Raw genomic sequence first — 21,216 nt, forward strand, 5'->3', positions numbered from 1 at the left:
TAAAATATTGGCTATATTCCCTATGTTATACAATATATCCTTGTAGCTTATTTATTTATATTTTAAGTTTGTACCTCTTGATCCCCTTATTCCTATCTTGCCTCTCCCCCTGTAACCACTAGTTTGTTCTCTATATCCATGTTTCCTTTTTGTTATATTCACTAGTTTAGTTTTTAGACCCCACAACAAGTGATATCTACAGTAATCTGTCTTTCCCTGACTTTATTTAGCATAATACCCTCCAAGTCTATCCATGTTGCTGCAAATGGCAAAATTTCACTTTTTAATGGCGAGTAATATTCACCACATCTTCATCCATTCATCTGTTGATGAATCCTTAGGTTCTTTCCATATCTTAGCAATTGTAAATAATACTGCTATGAACACTGGGGTGCATGTATCTTCCTGAATTAAACATTAATGTTTGCAAAATTTTGTTTAAACTTAAAAGAACAGGGCATTTAACACAGTCTGAAAAATCACTGGATTTACTATGTCAAATACTATTTAGAAAATAAAACCTGAGTCCAACATTATGATCTAGAACAGTTGTTAAGGCATGAGCTCTGAAAAGTCATCTACCTTATCACTGTAACACTTGTCTGCAGTTTCATTTGGCCTCTTATTTTCATGATTTTTAAAAATTAAAACACAGTTTAACCAACAAAGTATAAATGAAAGGTAACTGTTTATTACTGGAGAAGAGAAAAATGTATACAAGAAAGTCTAGGTTCTTCCTCTTCATGCACTACTTTGGTAATAAAGTTCCAAATATCAACTATGAAGATATTTACAAGGATAAATTTTTCTTAACGTGTGACCATTTACTGTGTGGTAAACATTTTTTCATAGAAATCATACACTTAAACTAAATATAATCTTACAGTTTACAAGAAGCTCCAACACTGTATTAACAGAAGATGATATATTTTACTGCAAAATATTATAAAAGTGATACAATTTTGTGGCTCTTAAATGTTTAATTACTTGAGTTGAACAGGGGAATGGAAAAAAAAAAAAAAAGCCCAGCAGAAAAATCAACAGGACAGGCCTGGCTTTAAGATTTTTTGTATTCAATTCGTTCTACTTTCACATCATCTCCAATTAGCTGATACACATAAGTGACAACTGTAGAAGCCTGGATATCCATCAACACAAATGAAGGAATAATGTTTCTGGAAGAAAATATAAATAATGTCATTGTTTTGTATTAAAAAGCCATAGCATTATAAATTTCAACTTAGGATGACAATTGGGATTCAAGGAGAAATCTGGTTGTTAGACATATTAAAGATAATCACCAATAAAATACTGCCACAGAGGCTGTAATTATTTAAATAATCACATTTATCTTTTACGAAATGTCACATGTTCAATTATTAACTTTATAAAACCCCAAAATTGCATACTACTCACGTTTCCAAGGCATTATATGCTCCAGTGGCAGAACCTGGATTAATGTAGAATTTATTTTCATGCTCAAATGCTTCAAATTTATGTGTATGTCCTGAAATAAGAATGTCCACATCAAACTGCCTCTGCAATAGGGCTAGGCTGGCCATATCTCCCCATGGAATAACTTGATGTCCATGGATCAAACCAATTTTGAACTGCCCAACAGTCACAACTTTCTGCTCTGGATAATTCAGATTCTAAAATACGAAATAGACATAAAAAATATTTTAGAGATACTGATGTTTATAAGTAACTTTTAAATATTAAATCTCATATGGGTGTTTTGAAACAGTGCTCCACAACCAACAAATCTGTTCAATATCTGATTTCTTCGCAATCTAAGGCTGTAACTGCTCAAAGCATAACTTCCTTCAGGAGAACTGGAATTTATCACACAATCTCTTTATTGAGTTTATTTTTATAGACTATGAGTTCTTTACAGAGTAATTCCCCCAAATTTGTGTTTCCTCTAAGAATCCAAGGAATATGACCTGTAAGCTAGGATGTGTTGAAATTACATCCCAGGCTTTAATAGTTAATGGCTTAGAATAGTAATGATAGTTAACACTTACGTAGCACTTAGTATGAACCAGGCACTCTTCTAAGAGGTTATAAATGTCAACCTATGTAATACTTACAAACAACCCTGAGAGGTAGGTTTCATTTTGACCTCCACTTTATGGATGAGGAAAATAAGGCACAGAGAGGTTAACATAGCTTGCCTAAGGTCACAGTTGATTAACTGTTTAAGCCAAGATCTAAACCCTGGAAATATGGCTCCAGGGTTGGTGAATTTATTATCAAATTAGAAGCAAAAAAAAATTTAATTCTTGCTGCTGAAACTAGCATATCACAAACAGAACTCCTAATATATTTTTAATAATCCAAACCTATACTCTGTTGACAAGATGTCTGCCCTTTCCTATTTCATCACCCCCAACTCTCATCCTACCTTCATGCCAACTCTAGTTTATTCAAACTTAACTGCAAAAAAAGGAGCACCAGTGAAGTTAAATAATTTATGAAAAATCTTCTATTTCCAGAAATACAAAATAAAAATTTCACACTAGAGTCAAGTTTACTAAGCTTGATCATACAGTGTTAACACTGGCAGGGGTCTTAAAAATCATCTATTCCAATCTTATTTACATAGTAGGGAACTAAGAGGATATAGCTTGCCTAAAATCTCAGTATTAATTAATAGGCAAAGTTGGAACTTTAGAACTCATTTTTTCTCTAAGGCAAGATTTATGGAGATATAACTTCCATACAGGAAAATTACTCTTTCTGGTATACAACTCAAGGAGTTTTGACAAATACATATAGTGGTGCTGCCACAATCAAGATACAAAACAGTCTACCCGCTCCTCACAACTCCTTCATGCCTCTTTATAGTTAACCCTTGAGACTGGGAACCATGGTAGGATTTTTAGCAGAGAAGTGATGTGATCTTACTTCACCTATAAAAGGTCACTCTGGCTGCTACTTGGAGAACAAACTATGGAGGAAGCAATCAAACTACGGAGGTAGAATCAGGAAGTTGGACACAGTAAAGTGATATGGTGGCCTAGAATGGGTAGCGGAGGTGGTGGCAGTTAAATTCCTAACAAAACCTTTGCATTCTAAATGATAACACTACAAAAAATAGTAACAAAACCGTTATCAATTCAGTTAGAACAAGTATGTAACGTTTAATAAGCAGTCTAAAATCAGCCATTTTCAAACTCTGCATACTTTTTCACTGGAACACTAGGGGAAAAAAAAGACCTTAACAGTTGAGCAACTCTGGTCTAAAAAATAAAGCTTATGCATATATAAGAATCAAGAAAAGGAAATTTTTCATGAATATATAGTCAACGCAACAGAAAAAAAAAAAAAGAAAAAGGAAGTATTTGGGAAGGCAAAGCGAAGTACATCACCTCATCGAAGTCTCCTCTCACAATATGGACATCGCCAGCCAGAGTCTTGAGATAGTCATAACTCTCTTTGGTGCAAAGGTTTCCAGTGCAGAGAATGTGCTGAATCTTCCCTGGCACCAGCAGCTTTTTGAACTTAGCTGGCAAACTGTTGCACCGATGTGGGATGTGCAGGTCTCCTAATACCAACACCAACTTTAAAGTGTCAAGGTGAGAAAAGGTGTAATGTTAAACATGATTTCAAAATAAGATATTCTCCTCCCATAACTCCTCTTTTAAATTAATCAGAGACTTCAGAACCCCAAAGAGCAGAACTTATTCACACAGTTCCTATCATGAACATTTTAACAACACATGTGATTCTAAATCAATCTTAGTTTATTTTGGTCATAAATAGGTGTGCACACAATACAAGTAACCATTCTACTTACTGAGAATAAAACCAAGCTTTCTAAAGTAATTCATTTAGAGACCTATAAAATTAAAACTCCATAAAAAAACTGAAAAATGAAAAATACACTACTGAGCCCTATGGAATCTGATATGGTAATTCATATTTCTGCAGTTTTAAATGTAAAACATATTGATTCCAGGGACATTAATAAAAAGAATGGTTAAAATTATGATAGAGAAAAAAGTTAATTCTATAATTTACTATGTTGACAACTATTTGGAGGAAGAGTAGCCAAAATTTACAGTATTTGTTACTTAAAATATTAACTATACATTACAGAAAAATAAAAACAGCCTATGCCTCAAAGAGTTTCAGTAGGACAAACGTGCTTTTGAATTGTAATCTTTGCTATCCTCTCTTTCTTTCATTGTTAGAAATCCTGTCATATTTTTGTCTGGATTAAACTGCCTATATATCCTCAGTTTAGTTCCCAAACTTAAAATGACAAATCACAATTTTCATGTACATTAGAGCATTAAAAAAAGAAAGGAAGATCAACCAAATAAATGATAATTCAGCAGGAGGTGGTTTAGAGTTGGAACACAATCTCAGATGATAAAAACAAATTCTGCACATAAATACAAAAGAATTAACCTCAATTCTGTGAATTTTTAATTTTAAAATTTCAAGATTCGACATGTATACATCATTTAACAGAATATTGTCAAAAAGGTCATATAAAAATAGTTATCTGCCCTCCAAAGGGAGGGCAACAGAATCAATTTCTCCACGTGGATTAGTATAAGAACCTTCAGATGAGATCAGGGTGGTATGGCCATAGACAGTATAGGCACCTTCTTTCTACAACAGGATGTCTTCCCACACAGACGTCCCATCCATAAATGTAGAAGCCCTTTGACTGGTTTCAAAGAAGGTATGACTATTCCTTGATGTTACCAAAGAAAATATTAACTGTCTTAAACAAGATAAACAGAAAAGTTTGGCCACCACAGACTTTGTAAATTAAAATTAATCGAAAGGTGTGAAGTTAAAATTATTACCACAATAAGCTTGATTCATCTTGCAACAAGTATCAAAATGATCACAAACAAAAGGAAATGTCAACAGAACATACAGTAACCAAAGTAACACAAGGTAACAAAACCTGTGCACTTTAAAAGAAATTATTAAATAAGCTTCTTTACAAAGAGTAGTTTCAGCTGGTATTTGCTCAATGACTTATATTGTTTCAATCCAGATCTCAGTGGACAAAACATCTATAGAACTAAAAACCACCACATAGCTTCCACCCTCAGTGGTAATCAATACAAAAGTACCTGCAGATAGAACAATCTTCATCTTTAGAGGGGGATCCCTTCAGATATGGATTGAAGTGCATAGTTAATGTGGGAAGCTGGCATTTAAGAAAAAGGTAAAAAAACAAATTTCTATATTAAAAGGAAAAAAAAGAACCTCAAACTCATAAATTAAGGGTATATGACTGTAACAGGTTGAAAATGTTTGGGACTAATCATGAATGAGCTGTTCAATCTGAGTGTGGCTGAACGAACATTCATAAAATGTGATACTTTATAATGATCAATAACCTGAATCATATAATGTACTGTAGATTATGCCCAAGTGTACCTACACTATTAGCAGTTTAAAGATGTAACAATGAAAGGCCACAAAGAAATTATCTCAGATTAATAAGGATCCTTACTAGGACTCTGGTTTCCTGCAGCTAATGAAGTTATATGGGGAAAAGTATCACATAACAAATGTCATACTTTGAGCAGCGTCTTTGCCCAAATTCCACACTTTGACAGTGCAGGTTAGACATAGATTACATAGAGTCTTTTAAGATGGCAAAAGATTCTGGAAATGGCAGTCTTGTTAAACTCAAATAAAGAACCAATCTAATCAAAGCACAGAAAATTTGGTTACTTGCTATTTGATAGACTGTAAAAGGGTGAAATCCCAGTAATCAGCCACCCCACCACCACTGTTAGTAGGAGCTAAGAGAAGAAACTTACTCTGTGCCCAGCCTTAGTGGAATGAAGAAGTTGATTGCAGACAGGGGAATGAAAAAAAAAAAGGGTGAAACATGACCAATGTTAAAAGAAAGCAACGAAAAGAAACCAAAAAAGAACAAAAAACTCATCAAATGAATAAGCAAACAATTGTTAATGATTTCTGAGTGTTATGAAAGAAAATGTTAAAAATCAGCTTTGCTCAAAACAATACCAAAAGAACCATTTGCTGTACTATTAAATACCACACACACACACACATTTACAATCTTTTCTAATTTTCTTAATCTCACTCTCCACTTTGATGCCTATCCCTTTTGTTTTGTTGCTCTGTTTAGAATTTTACAAAACAATTTGGAAAATTCACCAACGATAAGCTTAAATGAAAGCTAACATTTTCTGGATTCTTTAGGCTTAATTATTCTTTAAATACATTGATTTTAATTCTCATGTTTAAAATTCTAGTAGTTGAAAATTATGCTGCAGCTAGGTCATTATTTTGTACAGAAGATCTAACACAGCACTATGAATACATCATCAAGTCACCAGATACTGGATGATAGAAGCAAACACCCTCCTCCAGCTAAAACTGGACTTTTCCCCACACCTAAATTTGTCACCCACAGACTCTGGATACTGCTGAATATTAAACATTTTTAGTCTCTTTACCAAATAAAATGCTTTTAATTGTAAAAGAATCCATCAATGCTCTAAACCTTGCCCAGTTCTATTTCACATGAAAAGTGATACTTCAGTACAACTACCCTGAAAATCTACCTAAAAAAACCTCAGAAACATGAATACTTAAATCATGTCAGGAAATTTCATCTTCTCCCTGCGATAAGATGTCTCAAAATTAATGCTAACTGGACTACTCTAATCTGGAGTCTGTTTAGAAGCAAAAATCGTGAGATTAGAGTCTCTAACATATACAAAGAACTAAAGAACCACAGACCACGAATGTCACGTTTATAAGGCACCTTAAAGGTTGCTTGTTATAGAATCATGATTTATCTTAAAAATGCACTGGATGTTCATCACAGAGAGGAGTCCCTTTTTATCAACAAAAACCAAGATCATCAGAGCTCCTTTTCAAACCGTTCTTAACTTTTCAGAAAATCAAGGGCACTTTGAAAATCTGATTACAGCTATTAGGCCTCTCCAGCAGCAGCTCCCAAGTTTTCACGTAGGAAGGTCTTAGGGGTACCGACTTATTGGGGGTATGGGGGTGATGGGCCGGTCCGGGGCAATCCGATGGACAATGAGGTAAAGCTTCCCAAACTCCTCTTGACCGCCAATAATGGCCCTTTAACTAGAAGAACATACGTACTCACAAAATCAGTTCGAAAACCACTAAGGAATTCTACTCTAAAGGGTCGCAGTCTCCTGAAGAAGCAAGTAGTTACAGCAATTCTAAAAGCCAAATCCAGTCCTTTGAGGGTACACCGCCACATTTCAATGGCAGCTCACGTTATTTCAAGGGAGAAAGGAGACTTATTATCCCCTTTCCCCAGACAGCAAATTAAAATGGGTAGAGAATTCTACTCGCTTCTTCCCGTTTTGCATCCGAGAAGCCAGTTTTCGCCACATGGGGGTGGTAACCAGTGGGTTACCAAGCAGCGGGAGGTACTTTTTGCGGGAAAAGAGCTAGGAAACGTCTGGAAACGGAGGGGATCCCGTGGCTCCTTTCTCGGGGATTCTCAAGGCACAGGCCCAAAGCCTCCTTCCCCGGCTCGGGCGTGCGGGTCTCGTGACAGAAACAGCAGCTGAGAGTGGCCCTTTCCGCCTTCGGACGTCCTCTGGCCCCTGGGGTTGGGATGCAAGGCCCCGGCTGGCCGCACCCAGAGGTGGCCGCTCTCTTTCCTCCTTTGCCTTTGCCCAGGCACCAGCCCAGGCCGCAGTCGCGCCCGTCACGGCCTCCAGGATCACCCAAGCCCTCGCCCAGTGACTCCCAGCGGCTCCCAACAACGCAGAACCTCAGCCGAGAGGCAGGCCTCGGTGGTCGCAACTGCGGTACTCACCATCCTGTCACTGGGCTCCGCTCAGTCACCACAATCGCCGCCGCCTTCTCTTCCTCACACTTCTCGGCGACCCGCCCACCTCGTTCAACACCAATGAAAAGAGAGGTCGGCAAGAGACTGTTCTACGGAGGCCCGCGCGGGCCCTTCTCCGCCGTAAAGCGAAGTTGTTCTTTGGCAAATGGGGTGGGGGCAAAATCGCGAAGTTTCGAAGCGCGGGCAACATCCGGGCAACATCTGGGGCCCTCGCTCTGAGGCGTGCCATGTGACGTTACTTTTTGGGAATTGCAGCCATGCTGAAATGCGTGATGAGCGGCAGTCAGGTGAAAGGTGCAGAGGCCTTTCTTGCCTTCCTGTGTAAAAAAGGGAAAGCTTAGGGTTTGTGGGCGTGGGGACGTTTCCACCGTCGTCTCATTTCTTGACCTTTGCCTTTATGGCTAAGGGACAGAAGGCCTGGTCATAGCCAGCATCCACTCACCCAGGGTCCTGTTAACTTCTGAGGTGCAAATGAAGGCTCATCTGCTTTTATTTATGCGTATTATTTATATTCATAGATGTCCATTAAATGAAGTTGCACCACCGGGACAGGTAGTGGAAGGGTAGGCCTTAAACTCGGGGTGAGAAAGACTGTGTGGGAAATTGGGAAAAATAACGCTTGGACAGTTAAAAGTATTTTAAAGCGATGAGAAAAGCATAAACCTCGTTTTTATTCCAAATTCTACCATTTTTAAAAGTATGACCTGGGACAAGCCATTGAATCCCTTCAGGGCTCAGTTTCCTCATCTGTGAAATGAGAATAATAACAGCATCTTCATTATAGTATTTGTTGTAGGAATGAAATGCGGGTAAAGAGCTCAGTAACAAATGGTAATGTAAAAGAACTAATCCTTATTATAAATGGTACTTTAAACATGTAAGTTACTCCAGAAAGTCTCTGTTTCGAAAAGTAACGGTTTTCTACAGATCATAATCTGAAAATGATCGTTGAAAGGCATCTTGTGTCGCAGCTGGCTCCCGCAGTGTTGAGGGCATCTATGGACCAGTATTAATGAACAGGAAAGGAAAGAAAAAGATCCCCATTGTTGCATGTTTTCAGAGTTCTAGAAAGTTCTTTTTTGCAGTGTGTACCTTAGTTCTCAGTAAGTGATAATTTGTATGATTGTTTAATTTTGTTTTTTCTCCAGAACCTAAGCACTGTGAGGGTGGGAACTGTAAACCTGCCTTGTTCATTGCTATACCCCCATTGCCTTGGCGTATACTCTTGGAACCTGCTAGGGGCTCAGTGAATATTAACTGAATGAACAAAAGGTCTTCATTAGCTAGCTCCAGGAAAAAGTGGTGAATGTGAAGTGTTAAAAAAGGGCCACTTTCTTTTTTTTCCCTAGTCGTCCTATGTTCTCAGCTTGAGGCCGGCACCTCCAGCTCTGATTCTTTTCTTCCCCCCTCTCTTTATTAGCATGCCATGTGGTTTGTGGGATCTTAGTGCAGAGTCCTAACCACTGGACCAATCATAGTATGATGCTCCCAACTCTGATTTTTAAGCATAATATGACTTTACATTCTAGAATTGTTTTTCCTTTTTTTCTACTTTTCCATGGATTGATATAGCCATCCTTTTTTATTGAAGCATAGTATCCCATATCTGTTTGCTATATATATATTTTTTACTTATTCGTAATTTTTAAGAACACTAACAGTGTCATACCAAATCAGACTAGTATTTCATCCAGGTCTAGCTATTCTTTATGACAGGGCATCTAACTGTGTTTTCTGGCAAGATCTGGCACGATCCATGCTCAAGCATCAGAGATATATCTTGAATGCCTCTAATTTCTCTCTTATAACTTGTTTTGACTTTGCCACCTGTGAAGTTATTAAAACCCTTTGAACCATTTTCTGTATGCTCTGTTTTCACACTTTTTTTTTTTTTGCAGTAAGGGGTATACATTTAAACCAAGTTTAAAAATGCTTTAGTATGGAAATTAGCTTACCACAGTAGTTCCATGCAACATTTTTAACATCTAGAAAGAAAGGATTTTGTTGCATTTTATTATTTCACACACCCAATCTGTGAATTTATTGAGCACTTATTATGTGTCTGGAATTTTGCCAAGGCCATTATACTGTATTTCTTAAAGCAGTTTGTAGCATTAGTCTATAAAACACTGTTCTTTGTGAATTTATCTCAAGTCCTGTGAATGCTGAAGTAGTTCTATGGTTTATTTTTATTGCTTGAAAGAATGTAAACAGCATCTTTCTTTTTCTCCATAGTATTTGGGAAAGCAATCCAAGCTCTCTCGCGAGTTAGTGATGAGCTGTGGCTAGACCCCTCTGAAAAAGGTGTAAGTAAGAAATTTAGTTCATAGACCATCAAGTAAGGACAAAAGATGATGTTTAAAGATCCCAGTCCAGATTGAATGTTAACTAGGAAATCCAGAAATTGTAATTATCCCTTTCACTGTTGATCTGTATTTTACATATCTGAATACATTTAGAGCATGGTAAACTTAAAAAAATCATACAAAATTGATTTAAGCCAGAATCACAAACTGGTGGTCAAGAGGCTAGATATGATTTGCAGAAATGTTTTGTGGGGCCTGCACTGTTTTTTTAAAAATTGAAATATAACATAGGGAGTGCGATTTGGTGCTCTCTGATGACCTAGAGGAGTGAGATGGGGGAGTGGGAGGGAGGCCAAGAAGGAAGGGAATATGTGTACTTACAGCTGATTCACATTGTTATACAGCAGAAACTAATACGATATTGTAATGCAGTTATCCTCCAATTTTAAAAAATTGAAATAATTTTCTAACAGTAGTTGAGAGAGTCCACATAAAAATCTGAATTTCTTGCTTCTCTTGAAAACTCAGAAGATCTCTAGTTTGGGGCCTGCATTCCCAAGTGGAAGTATTAATGGTTGACTGACTAACAATTTCTTACCTTAGACAAAGTTAAGACTGCCATTTTGTTGCAGTCTTTTTACTACCTTTCGTATGATTGCCTTTGATCACTTTGTCCTTTGAAGTTAAGGTACCTGTGAGCATTTACATTTTTGCAATTAAAAATATGTTCTTGTTACCAAAACAAACAAAAAATAACAAATTCAACACGCAGGATTTTAGACCTAAAACCTATAGGTGTAGTATAGATATGGACACATATGCGTATACATATGCAAATTACAAACACATTCTAAAGGGGCTTCTCTGGCGGCTCAGTGGTAAACAAATCCACCTGCCAATGCGGGAGACACCAGTTTGATCCCTGACCCAGGAAGATCCCAAATGCGGTGGAGCAACTAAGCCCCTGTGCTGTAACTATTGAGCCTGTGCCCTGAGGCCCGGAGGCCACAACTGCTGAGTCCACATGCTACAACTGCTGAAGCCCATGTTCCCTACAGCCCATGCTCCGCAACAAGAGAAGCCACCACATTAAGAAGTCCACGCACTGCAACTAGAGAGTAGCCCCCACTTGACCCAGCTCGAGAGTAGCCCCCGCTTGCCGCAACTAGAGAAAAGCCCATGCAGCAGTGAAGACCCAGCACAGCCAAAAAAATAAATAATTTTTTAAAAAACACTGTATAATGCAGTTCATATTATATCAATATTATAATTCATATGTATCAGTCAGTTCAGTTCAGTCGCTCAGTCGTGTCCAGCTCTTTGCGACCCCATGAATCGCAGCACACCAGGCCTCCCTGTCCATCACCGACTCCTGGAGTTCACTCAGACTCATGTCCATCGAGTCAGTGATGCCATCCAGCCATCTCATCCTCTGTCATCCCCTTCTCCTCCTGCCCCTAATCCCTCCCAGAGTCTTTTCCAATGAGTCAACTCTTCGAATGAGGTGGCCAAAGTACTGGAGTTTCACCTTTAGCATCATTCCCTCCAAAGAAATCCCAGGGCTGATCTCCTTCAGAATGGACTGGTTGGATCTCCTTGCAGTGTAAGGGACTCTCAAGAGTCTTCTCCAACACCACAGTTCAAAAGCATCAATTCTTCAGCGCTCAGCCTTCTTCACAGCCCCAACTCTCACATTCATACGTATAATGTGGTCCATATACTGCAGTTAACATCCCATAGTTTACTTGAATGCATTTCAATGATATGCTAAACATATTAGAATTTTTTTTTAATTAACCATTAAAGAAAGCTGATTTCTTTTCCTATATGGCTGTTATTTTATTTTTCTAGCTTGCTTTAAGATCTGTGAATTCTTGTCGGTCAGCATATGGATGTGTCCTCTTCTCTCCTGTGTTTTTTCAACATTATCAATGGTCAGCCTCAGTGAAAATGAATGATACTGACATAATATTGAATTTAAATTGCAGATTGGGAATGAAGGTAAGTGTAAGAGGGCCTGATTTCCTCTGGTGTTGTAGAAATGCTCAATATATAGGGTGTAACACCTATCCTGTTCTTAATACTTGGTTTAAATTACGTGCAAGACAGGTCTGTTCATTTAAGAATATGAGGAAACCAGAATTGAAAGAGACATGTGTACCCCAATGTTCATCGCAGCACTGTTTATAATAGCCAGGACATGGAAGCAACCTAGATGTCCATCAGCAGATGAATGGATAAGAAAGCTATGGTACATATACACAATGGAGTATTACTCAGCCATTAAAAAGAATACATTTGAATCAGTTCTAATGAGGTGGATGAAACTGGAGCCTATTATACAGAGTGAAGTAAGCCAGAAAGAAAAACACCAATACAGTATACTAACGCATATATATGGAATTTAGAAAGATGGTAACAATAACCCTGTATACGAGACAGCAAAAGAGACACTGATGTATAGAACAGTCTTTTGGACTCTGTGGGAGAGGGAGAGGGTGTGATGATTTGGGAGAGTGGCATTGAAATAACGTATAATATCATGTATGAAACGAGTCGCCAGTCCAGGTTCGATGCACGATACTGGATGCTTGGGGCTGGTACACTGGGACGACCCAGAGGGATAGTATGGGGAGGGAGGAGGGTTCAGGATGGGGAACACATGTATACATGTGGCGGATTCATTTCGATATTTGGCAAAACCAATACAATATTGTAAAGTTTAAAAATAAAATTAAAAAAAAAGAATATAAATACTCTTGTTAGATTTTTAAAAAGTAATTAAGCAACCATGTTAAGTATATGCTGTTCTCTAATGTGTTTGCATTACAGTCAATTCTGCCCATCTTTAGATGTCTGAATTCCCTAGAGAAAAATGTGGAGAAGTGCAAAATATTTACCAGATCTGATAAGTGCAAAGTAGTTATTCAATTCTTCTGCAGACATGGTAGGTATAGTTAAATCTAGTTTAAAGTATGTGCATTTTTTGTTAATATTGTTCACATTTAGAATATTCAGACTGCAATATTGCTTAGAATTTGTGTAGTCTATGGTAGGGAGGTTGTAAATATTCTTGTACTTTTCTTTGTAGAAGTATTGTGAGATGACTGGTATTAATTCTTTCTTTTTTTGGCTTATCAGTGGCACAGGCTATGCCTACGTACAGACCAGTTGGGCTTTTTTTTTTTTTGCCATATAGGATCTTATTTCCCCAACCAAGGATCAAACCCATGCCCCCTGCATTGGGAGCATGGAGTCTTAACCACTGGATTACCAGTGAAGTCCCCAGACCAATTTTTTAAATGTTCATCTGAACTCTAACAATTGATTATTCTGAAATTAACTAACTGCTGGATGATATTCTGTAAGTGTGCCTTGGTAACAGTGTTCCTTGCCAAGAACAGAAAAAGAATAACGCCTACTTGTATTAGAAGTGCTCTGAGTCCAGTCCCTCAATTATAGGAGCCAAGACCTTCATTCATTCTCTCTGATACATCAAGTTGTAAAAGAGATTTCCTGCCTCCCAGCCTTGCAAGATAGATACTCAAATGTTGTAGTCATATAGGATTTTCAGTTCAGTTCAGTCCCTCAGTCGTGTCCAACTCTTTGCAACCCCATGAATCGCAGCGCTCCAGGCCTCCCTGTCCATCACCAACTCCCAGAGTTCACCCAAACTCGCGTGCACTGAGTCGGTGATGCCATCCAGCCATCTCATCCTCTGTCGTCCCCTTCTCCTCCTGCCCCCAATCCCTCCCAACATCAGGGTCTTTTCCAATGAGTCAACTCTTCACATGAGGTCCAAAGTATTGGAGTTTCAGCCTCAGCATCAGTCCTTCCAGTGAACACCCAGGACTGATCTCCTTTAGGATGGACTGGTTGGATCTCCTTGCAGTCCAAGAGACTCTCAAGAGTCTTCTCCAACATCACAGTTCAAAAGCATCAATTCTTCAGCTTTCTTTACAGTCCAACTCTCACATCCATACATGACCAGTGGAAAAACCATAGCCTTGACTAGACAGACCTTTGTTGGCAAAGTAATATCTCTGCTTTTGAATATGCTATCTAGGTTGGTCATAACTTTCCTTCTAAGGAGTAAGCGTCTTTTAATTTCATGGCTGCAATCACCATCTACAGTGATTTTGGAGCCCCCCAAAATAAAGTCTGACACTGTTTCCCCATCTATTTCCCATGAAGTGATGGGACCAGATTCCATGATCTTAGTTTTCTGAATGTTGAGAAAAAAAGCTTTAAGCCAACTTTTTCACTTTCCTCTCTCACTTTCATTAAGAGGGTTTTTAGTTCCTCTTCACTTTCTGCCATAAGGGTGGTGTAATCTGCATATAGGATTTTGCATGGTTAAACATATATAGCATGATAATAAAGAGCATGGACTCTGGAGGCCCCAAGGTCTGGGGTGGAAACCTGCACTGCTGCTTCCTTGCTGAGACACTGGGCAAATTATTTTACTTTGTGCCTCAGTTTCCTTTATGTAAAATGGGGACAATAGTAATACAAGCCTCTAGGGTTTTTGTGAAGATTCAGTGAGTTATAGGAAGTTATAGCTCTGCAATGTTTAAAGAAATACCTGGCATAGTTTCAAATAGGTATCACCAGTACTAAGTTTTCAGTTTCTTAAGTATGTCTCAAGTGACTTGATTAATGTCCAATACATATTTGTGATTGGTAGATTTTTAATAGCTTTTGTTGGGAAATTGTATGAGTTAGGATGCTCTAAGTTACAAGTAACAGAAAGAAAGGAAAAACACCCAGAAAATCCAACTCAAACTGATTTAAAACGGTAAAGAGGAATTTTGGCTCATATAAGCTAAAAGTTCAAAATTAGATCAGAGGGGTGGTTTGGTCCAGGCTGCAGCAGCTGCTTCTCCTTCTCCTTCCTTTTAAAATTCTCTCAGCTCTACATTCCTCCATGTGATTTATACTAAGTCCAGCTTCTCTTATAAACTTTTAATAATAAGGTGACTTCTAGCAGCAGCTGTTGGGGCCACATGCTTGCTCTTTCATATAAGAGGAGTGAGAGTTATACCTCATACATGCATTGAGCAAAAGTACTTGGCTTGGCTCTGGTTGGACCAACCTAAACTAATCCTGGGGGACCACAGGAATTCCATTCTCTAATTGCCTTGGCTTATTGCCATATCTGGACCAAATTCAATCACAAGGGAGATAAGATTACATCAATTGATTTATACCAGTGAGGGCCCACAAGAGATGCTTGAAGTGAAGTTGGTGCCTCCCAAACCTCATGGCGGCTACACAACAGGGACGGATGGCTCAGGAAGGAAGGGGAACAGAGGCGATAGATGCTAGTATAGTAATTGGGGTAAATATTAATACTTATATTTTCCCAAACTGTATGTACTCAGGAAATTATGCTTGTAATTTTATTTATGTAATCTGGCAGGAAAACAGTGTTCAAATTTAGTTGAGAAAAATCACCTGGGCAGAGATATCCAATAAATTGCTAGAAATACATATTTGGAATTTGGGAAGAAATGAAGGACAGTGAAGTGAATTTGGCTCTCTTCAATGATAGAAAACAGTTGTGAAAATATGAGCCACTAAAAAAGACCAATTTCTCTGACTCTAACCAGAAGTAGTTCCCAGAATGGTGATTTCTTAGAGTATTTAGCATCTATTAATGGAAAAAAGTTGATTTATATCATCAAGAACCAAGATTCATATGAAATATTCACCTGCCTAATAATAATTCTATCAACTCTCTGTATTTTCATTTGCACAAGTCCCTGAGTAGCTAAAAATGAGTTAGTGAGTTGTCCCTGAAGAACATGCTCTGCTGATCCAAAGCGCCTGCTACTAAGTTCTGTTCTGATCAAGAAAACAGGTCTCCAACAGAGAGGGGATTCCCTAAGAGGGGGGCACTGGCTATTTGAGTGAAGATAAAACCCTGATTTGTACATGTATATTAATGATGTGGTGTCAAGAGGGCAGGATTCCCACTTCAGGGTTTTAAGATTTTTTGACAGGGCATTTACAGATCTACTCATGACTAAACTTTGGTAACAGTAAATATAAAGGAATTAGGAACATTGGCCGACTTGTAAGATTTTTGAGCTATCACTAACCTCTGAAATTCCAAACTCCACAAATGGAACATCAAAATAATGCTTATTCCTTAGCTGTGCCTCTTCAGGTCTGAGAGAGTTCTCTGGAGCCACTGAAGGAAGTTGCAGATTGAGTTATGAAATGGCAAGCAGGATTCTATCATAGCATCAGGTACTCCATTGCTGGGGGCAGATGGTACAGACCAGTGCCTTCAAGCGGTCCACGGACTGGTGGCTGGACCTCAGACTGTTTGTTGCTGGTCTGTGAGAAGATAAGGAACTTATGCCAGAATTTAAGTCAACACTGCTAAGCCTTCTATTTAGTTCAGCTGTTTTGTTTTCATTGTTGTTTCAATAATAAGACTTTCTTAAGGAAGGAAGAAATTCTGGTGAAAATTCCTTGTCTCATTATAGTCCAGTACTTTGTGCAGCACTAGAAAAAGTCAGTAAATGACACAAAGTAAACAGGACTTTAAATTTTTATCCCATTTGCATTCTGTCACGGAAAATTATTAAACTAGGAGGCTAGAAAAAAATGCAATGAAGAAGTACATCAGGCCAAGTTACTTTATTTTTTTAAAGATTGATTTATTTGTTTTTGGCCACGCTGGGTCTTCATTGCTGCATGGGTTTTCTCTAACTGCAGCGAGCAGGGGCTACTCTCTGGTTGTGGTGCTTCTCATAGTGATGGCTTCTTTTGTTGCAGAGCATAGGCTCTAGGTGTGTGGGCTTCAGTAGTCGCAGCACGAGGGCTCAGTTGCAGCTCAAGGGCTCTAGATAGAGCACAGGCTCAGCAGTTGTGGAGCACTGGCTTAGCTATCCCGCGGCATGTGGGATCTTCCTGACCAGGGATTGAACCCGTGTCCCCTGCATTGGCAGGCAGGTTCTTCGCCACTGGACCACCGGGGAAGCCCCCAACCAAGTTGGTTTTAAAAGGGTACAATGGATGTACTTGGGAGAGAAAAGGTGAAGAGGAAAGGAAGGTCTTGCAGGTGCTGGCCCCACATCTGGGTACATTTCCAATGGTCAGAAATGGGAGGGCATTCTACTATGAGGAAGCAGTGTGATCAAAGGCCTAAACTGAAAGTGTCTTGTTTGTGTTAACGAAAAAGGGGAAGGAAGCAAGCAGCAAGAGAAAGAGCCTCAGGGATGACAAAGAAATAAGGCATTACTTGGACATCCTTGGTAATACCAATACAATATTCACCTGAGTCAGATATTTGTTACAGAGGTATGATTGTGCTTGTATATGCATGGACTGTTCCTGGAGAATACCTGAGAAACCGGTGACAGTAGTTACTCTGAAAAGGGTGCTAGGGTGGCAGGAGTCAGAGGTGGAGGGTGACTAACTTTCATTGTCTATTTTTGGTAGTTTTTAAATGTTATGCCTTGCGCATCTATTGTATCCTATTATGTATCCATCTAAAAGTAACTTGAAAATATTTTTTTAAATAAGATATGCCAACTTGTGAGCTTCATATCTTTCCAAAATAGCAGCCACAATACTACCTTTAAAATAGGTCAGATTATGTCACTCCAGCTCAAAACTCTCAAAAAGCTCACCATTGTACCAAGGTAGAAGCTGAAGATTTTACAACAGCCTGTGAGGTCCCACATGATCCAGGAGTCCCAGGCATGCTTTTTCCTCAAGGGCTGGGCTGCTGTCCTCTCTGCCTAGCAAGCTCCCTCTCCAGACAGCGCATGGTTTGATCTTTTGAAGACCTCCTTCAGTCTTTGCTCAAATGGCATTTTTTCCATGAGGTCTTTCTTGAACTCCCTATTTAAAATTCTACCCTCACCACTGGCACTCCCCAGCTCCCTTTCTGCCATTTTTTTTGTATTCCTGTGTACTTACTACTTTGTGACATGTGTGCATGAGTGCTAAATTGCTTCAGTCGTGTCTGACTCTGTGCGACCCTATGGATTGTAGCCCGCCAGGCTCCTCTGTGCATGGAATTTTCCAGAGAAAAATATTGGAGTGGGTTGCCATGACTTCCTCCAAGGGATCTTCCCGACCCAGGGATCGAACCCATGTCTCTCTCCTGCATTGGCAGGCAGGTTCTTTACCGCCAGCACCACCTGGGAAGCCCACTATGTGATACACCAATTGTTTCATTAATACTTGTTTTCTTAGTGTGTACCTCTCTTTACTAGAATGTAAGGTTTGTGAGGTCTAAGATTTTTGTCCAAGTTGTTCACTGGTCCATAGCTCCCAAATCTTTCTTGTGTGGTAGATTACAAAAAAAAAAAAAAAAAAACCCTCATAAATTATCTGCAGGCCTTCCCTTCAAAAGCTGAAGTCTGTTTCCCCACTTCAGATCTCAGCTGGCCTTGGACTTGCTTTGATATCAGTAGAATGCACTAGAATTGATGTGTGAGTTCCAAGCCTAGGCCTCAAGAGGCCCGTCAGCTTCCACTGTTAAACTAAGAACATTTCCATCAACACGAGAATAAGCATAGCCTGTGTAGACACCTGGAAGATTGGAGACCATGTGATGTGAGGCCCCAGCCATCCAAACTGTCCCAGTGTCCCAACTGTGAGGCCTCAGATATGAACGTGAGGCCATTCAAAACGATCCAGCCACAGTGAAGCCAGCCCAAACCAGAGGAGCCACTTAACTGAAATGTGAAAAATAACAAACACTTGTTATTTTGAGTCACTGTATTTTTGATGATCATTAAAAACTAATTGATCAGCCTGGCAGACAGTAAGTGCTCAGTAAATATTTATGAAAATAATAAATATTGCTGTTATTAATTCAGTTAAAAAAATAAGTTAAGAAATGCTATTTATAGTGAATCATTTTGATTCTCATTGTAACATTATTATGCTGTAGAAAGTTGTAGCCTACCTGGATTTTATTATATGGGCTCTATGTTCAAACTTAGATTCAGAAAAAAAGAAAAAGATAAAGTCTGACTGTACTTATTAAAACAGCTTAGCCTTGAAGTCATTTAACCAAGCTCAAGCTATAGCTTCCTCTTCTGAGATTAAGTGCCTACCCCATAGAGATATTGAGAGGATCAGAGATAATGTCTGTGCAACGAATACTGTAGTTGTGGGTACAGTGGATGATAGCTATCACTGCTCCACACTCCTCTCATCCTCTCAGGGAAAGAACATACAGATTCAATGCTCAGGTTTTATGTTCAAAGGTCCCATCCAGAAATACCAGCCTTGGTTGAAAAATTCTGAGAGTCATAGATATATGATTGGTAGTGGGCCATTACCATTTTACACACAATTTAAGAAGTTACCCATATTTCAAAAGAATGTGGGAACTCTGCTGCCTGTTTGGAGGGTGTGACGTGTTACATGGTGTCCACTAGGGAGCGATAAACACATTCATTTAGGATTAGTGTTTCTTGTAACCTATGTGCACCTGCTAGATAGTAAATATTACTTTAATTTTATCATTGTAATCTGAACTTAAAAGGGTAAAAGTGTTTAAAAATTTTGATTTTGCACTTAAAATTATTAATGGATTGCTTTATTATTTTTAAGGTATTAAAAAGATTCATAATGTGTGTTTTCAAGAAAGTCGGCCTTTGCAAGTTATTTTTCAAAAGAATATGTGTGCTAATACACTAGTGATTCAGCCAAGGTAATGAGTTCTCTGTTGTTTTTTTCCTGAATATAGTATGGTCACAGAGTAAAGAATTAATGCCCTAGAACTTTTAAATCAAGTACATTTTTTAAAGCTAACATTAGACTTGGAGAAATCACCTTATAGGATCAAGAGGAAACCTGAAGAAAGATAATAGTAGATAATAACTGCCTAATGGTAGAAATAATCATTTATTGGCCAAGAAAGTTCTAGAACTATCCCATCAGTGGCTTGCTACATCAAGTGGTATTAAGAGAAAAATATTTTATTAGATAACACTTTGCATTCATATGATGCTTTCTATAAGACACTGTATGTCTCAAAACAGGCAGCATGAGGAAATTGTAACAGATTTTATGTGATTGATTTTATCCCTGTTTGTTGTTTTTTTCCTAGAAAATGAGTGAGATATATTTGTCAGTGAGGGGGAATTCAATTTTTCAATTAAACCGTAGCATTAAACATTAATTATTTTGTAAGCCAAAAGATATTTTACCCTTCAGTTCAGTTCAGTTCAGTTCAGTCACTCAGTCATGTCCAACTCTTTGTGACCCCATGAACCGCAGCACGCCAGGCCTCCCTGTCCATCACCAACTCCCGGAGTTCACTCAAACTCACATCCATCGAGTCGGTGATGCCATCCATCCATCTCATCTTCTGTCGTCCCCTTCTCCTCCTGCTCCCCATCCCTCCCAGCATCAGAGTCTTTTCCAGTGAGTCAACTCTTCGCATGAGGTGGCCAAAGTACTGGAGTTTCAGCTTTAGCATCATTCCTTCCAAAGAACACCCAGGGCTGATCTCCTTTAGAATGGACTGGTTGGGTGTCCTTGCAGTCCAAGGGACTCTCAAGAGTCTTCTCCAACACCACAGTTCAAAAGCATCACCCTTACTGTTTTTTAAATTACAAAAGAAATACATAGTCCTTGCAGTGCATCTAAAATTTATAGAAAAGTGCAAAGATGTAAAATGAAAGTCTTTCTCTTCTACTTACCCCATTTATTGCACTTGGCAGGCGTAACATCTGTTAACAATTTGGTGTATATCTTTTTACATCTTCTATTTATAGTCAGTTTGTCTATAACTTTCCCTCTCCCTGTATCTATGGATACCTTTCTCTCTTTCAAAATTGTATCGCATACTTTGTCATTTAGTTGCTAAGCTGTGTCCAGTTCTTTTGCAACCCCATAGACTGTAGCCCACCACGCTCCTCTGTCCATGGGATTTTCCAGGCAAGAATACTGCGATGGAGTGCCATTTCCTTCTCCAGTGGATCTTGCTGACCCAGGGATTGAACCCACATCTCTTGCACTAATAGGCAGATTCTTTACCACTGAGCCACTTGGGAAGCCGACAACACATATTGAGTC

General features: G+C 38.8%; 2 protein-coding genes across 6 annotated transcripts in view; one reads left to right on the forward strand and one right to left on the reverse strand.

The window, feature by feature from the left end:
• Positions 1 to 669: 669 nt before the first annotated feature.
• VPS29 (VPS29 retromer complex component) lies at positions 670 to 7,892 on the reverse strand. 2 transcript variants are annotated; one of them, NM_001034455.2, is given in 5 exon segments: positions 672 to 1,175; positions 1,417 to 1,652; positions 3,375 to 3,566; positions 5,802 to 5,813; positions 7,820 to 7,866. In NM_001034455.2, coding segments are annotated over 5 exon segments (561 nt in total). In that variant the 5' UTR covers positions 7,823 to 7,866; the 3' UTR covers positions 672 to 1,057.
• Positions 7,893 to 7,961: 69 nt separating this feature from the next.
• Positions 7,962 to 21,216, forward strand: part of RAD9B (RAD9 checkpoint clamp component B) — a 28,933-nt gene continuing 15,678 nt past the window's right edge. Inside the window, exons 1-5 of one of the 4 annotated variants that reach the window (XM_024977468.2) lie at positions 7,962 to 8,146; positions 10,088 to 10,158; positions 12,010 to 12,159; positions 12,991 to 13,105; positions 19,747 to 19,846. In XM_024977468.2, coding sequence (XP_024833236.1) covers positions 8,110 to 8,146; positions 10,088 to 10,158; positions 12,010 to 12,159; positions 12,991 to 13,105; positions 19,747 to 19,846 — 473 coding nt within the window. In that variant the 5' untranslated portion in view covers positions 7,962 to 8,109. 4 annotated transcript variants of the gene reach the window in all.

The sequence above is a fragment of the Bos taurus genome, chromosome 17 (assembly GCF_002263795.3).
Source record: "Bos taurus isolate L1 Dominette 01449 registration number 42190680 breed Hereford chromosome 17, ARS-UCD2.0, whole genome shotgun sequence".
In the NCBI taxonomy this organism is placed as follows: domain Eukaryota; kingdom Metazoa; phylum Chordata; class Mammalia; order Artiodactyla; family Bovidae; genus Bos; species Bos taurus.

What these genes read in the sequence shown, in the direction of transcription:
- VPS29 (XM_005217814.5), bottom strand. An exon ending in TGAGAGGAGACTTCGATGAG is followed by an intron (nt 1,653 to 3,374) that starts GTGATGTACTTC and finishes TTCGTATTTTAG; the next exon opens with AATCTGAATTATCCAGAGCA. An exon ending in GCATATAATGCCTTGGAAAC is followed by an intron (nt 1,176 to 1,416) that starts GTGAGTAGTATG and finishes ATTTTCTTCCAG; the next exon opens with AAACATTATTCCTTCATTTG.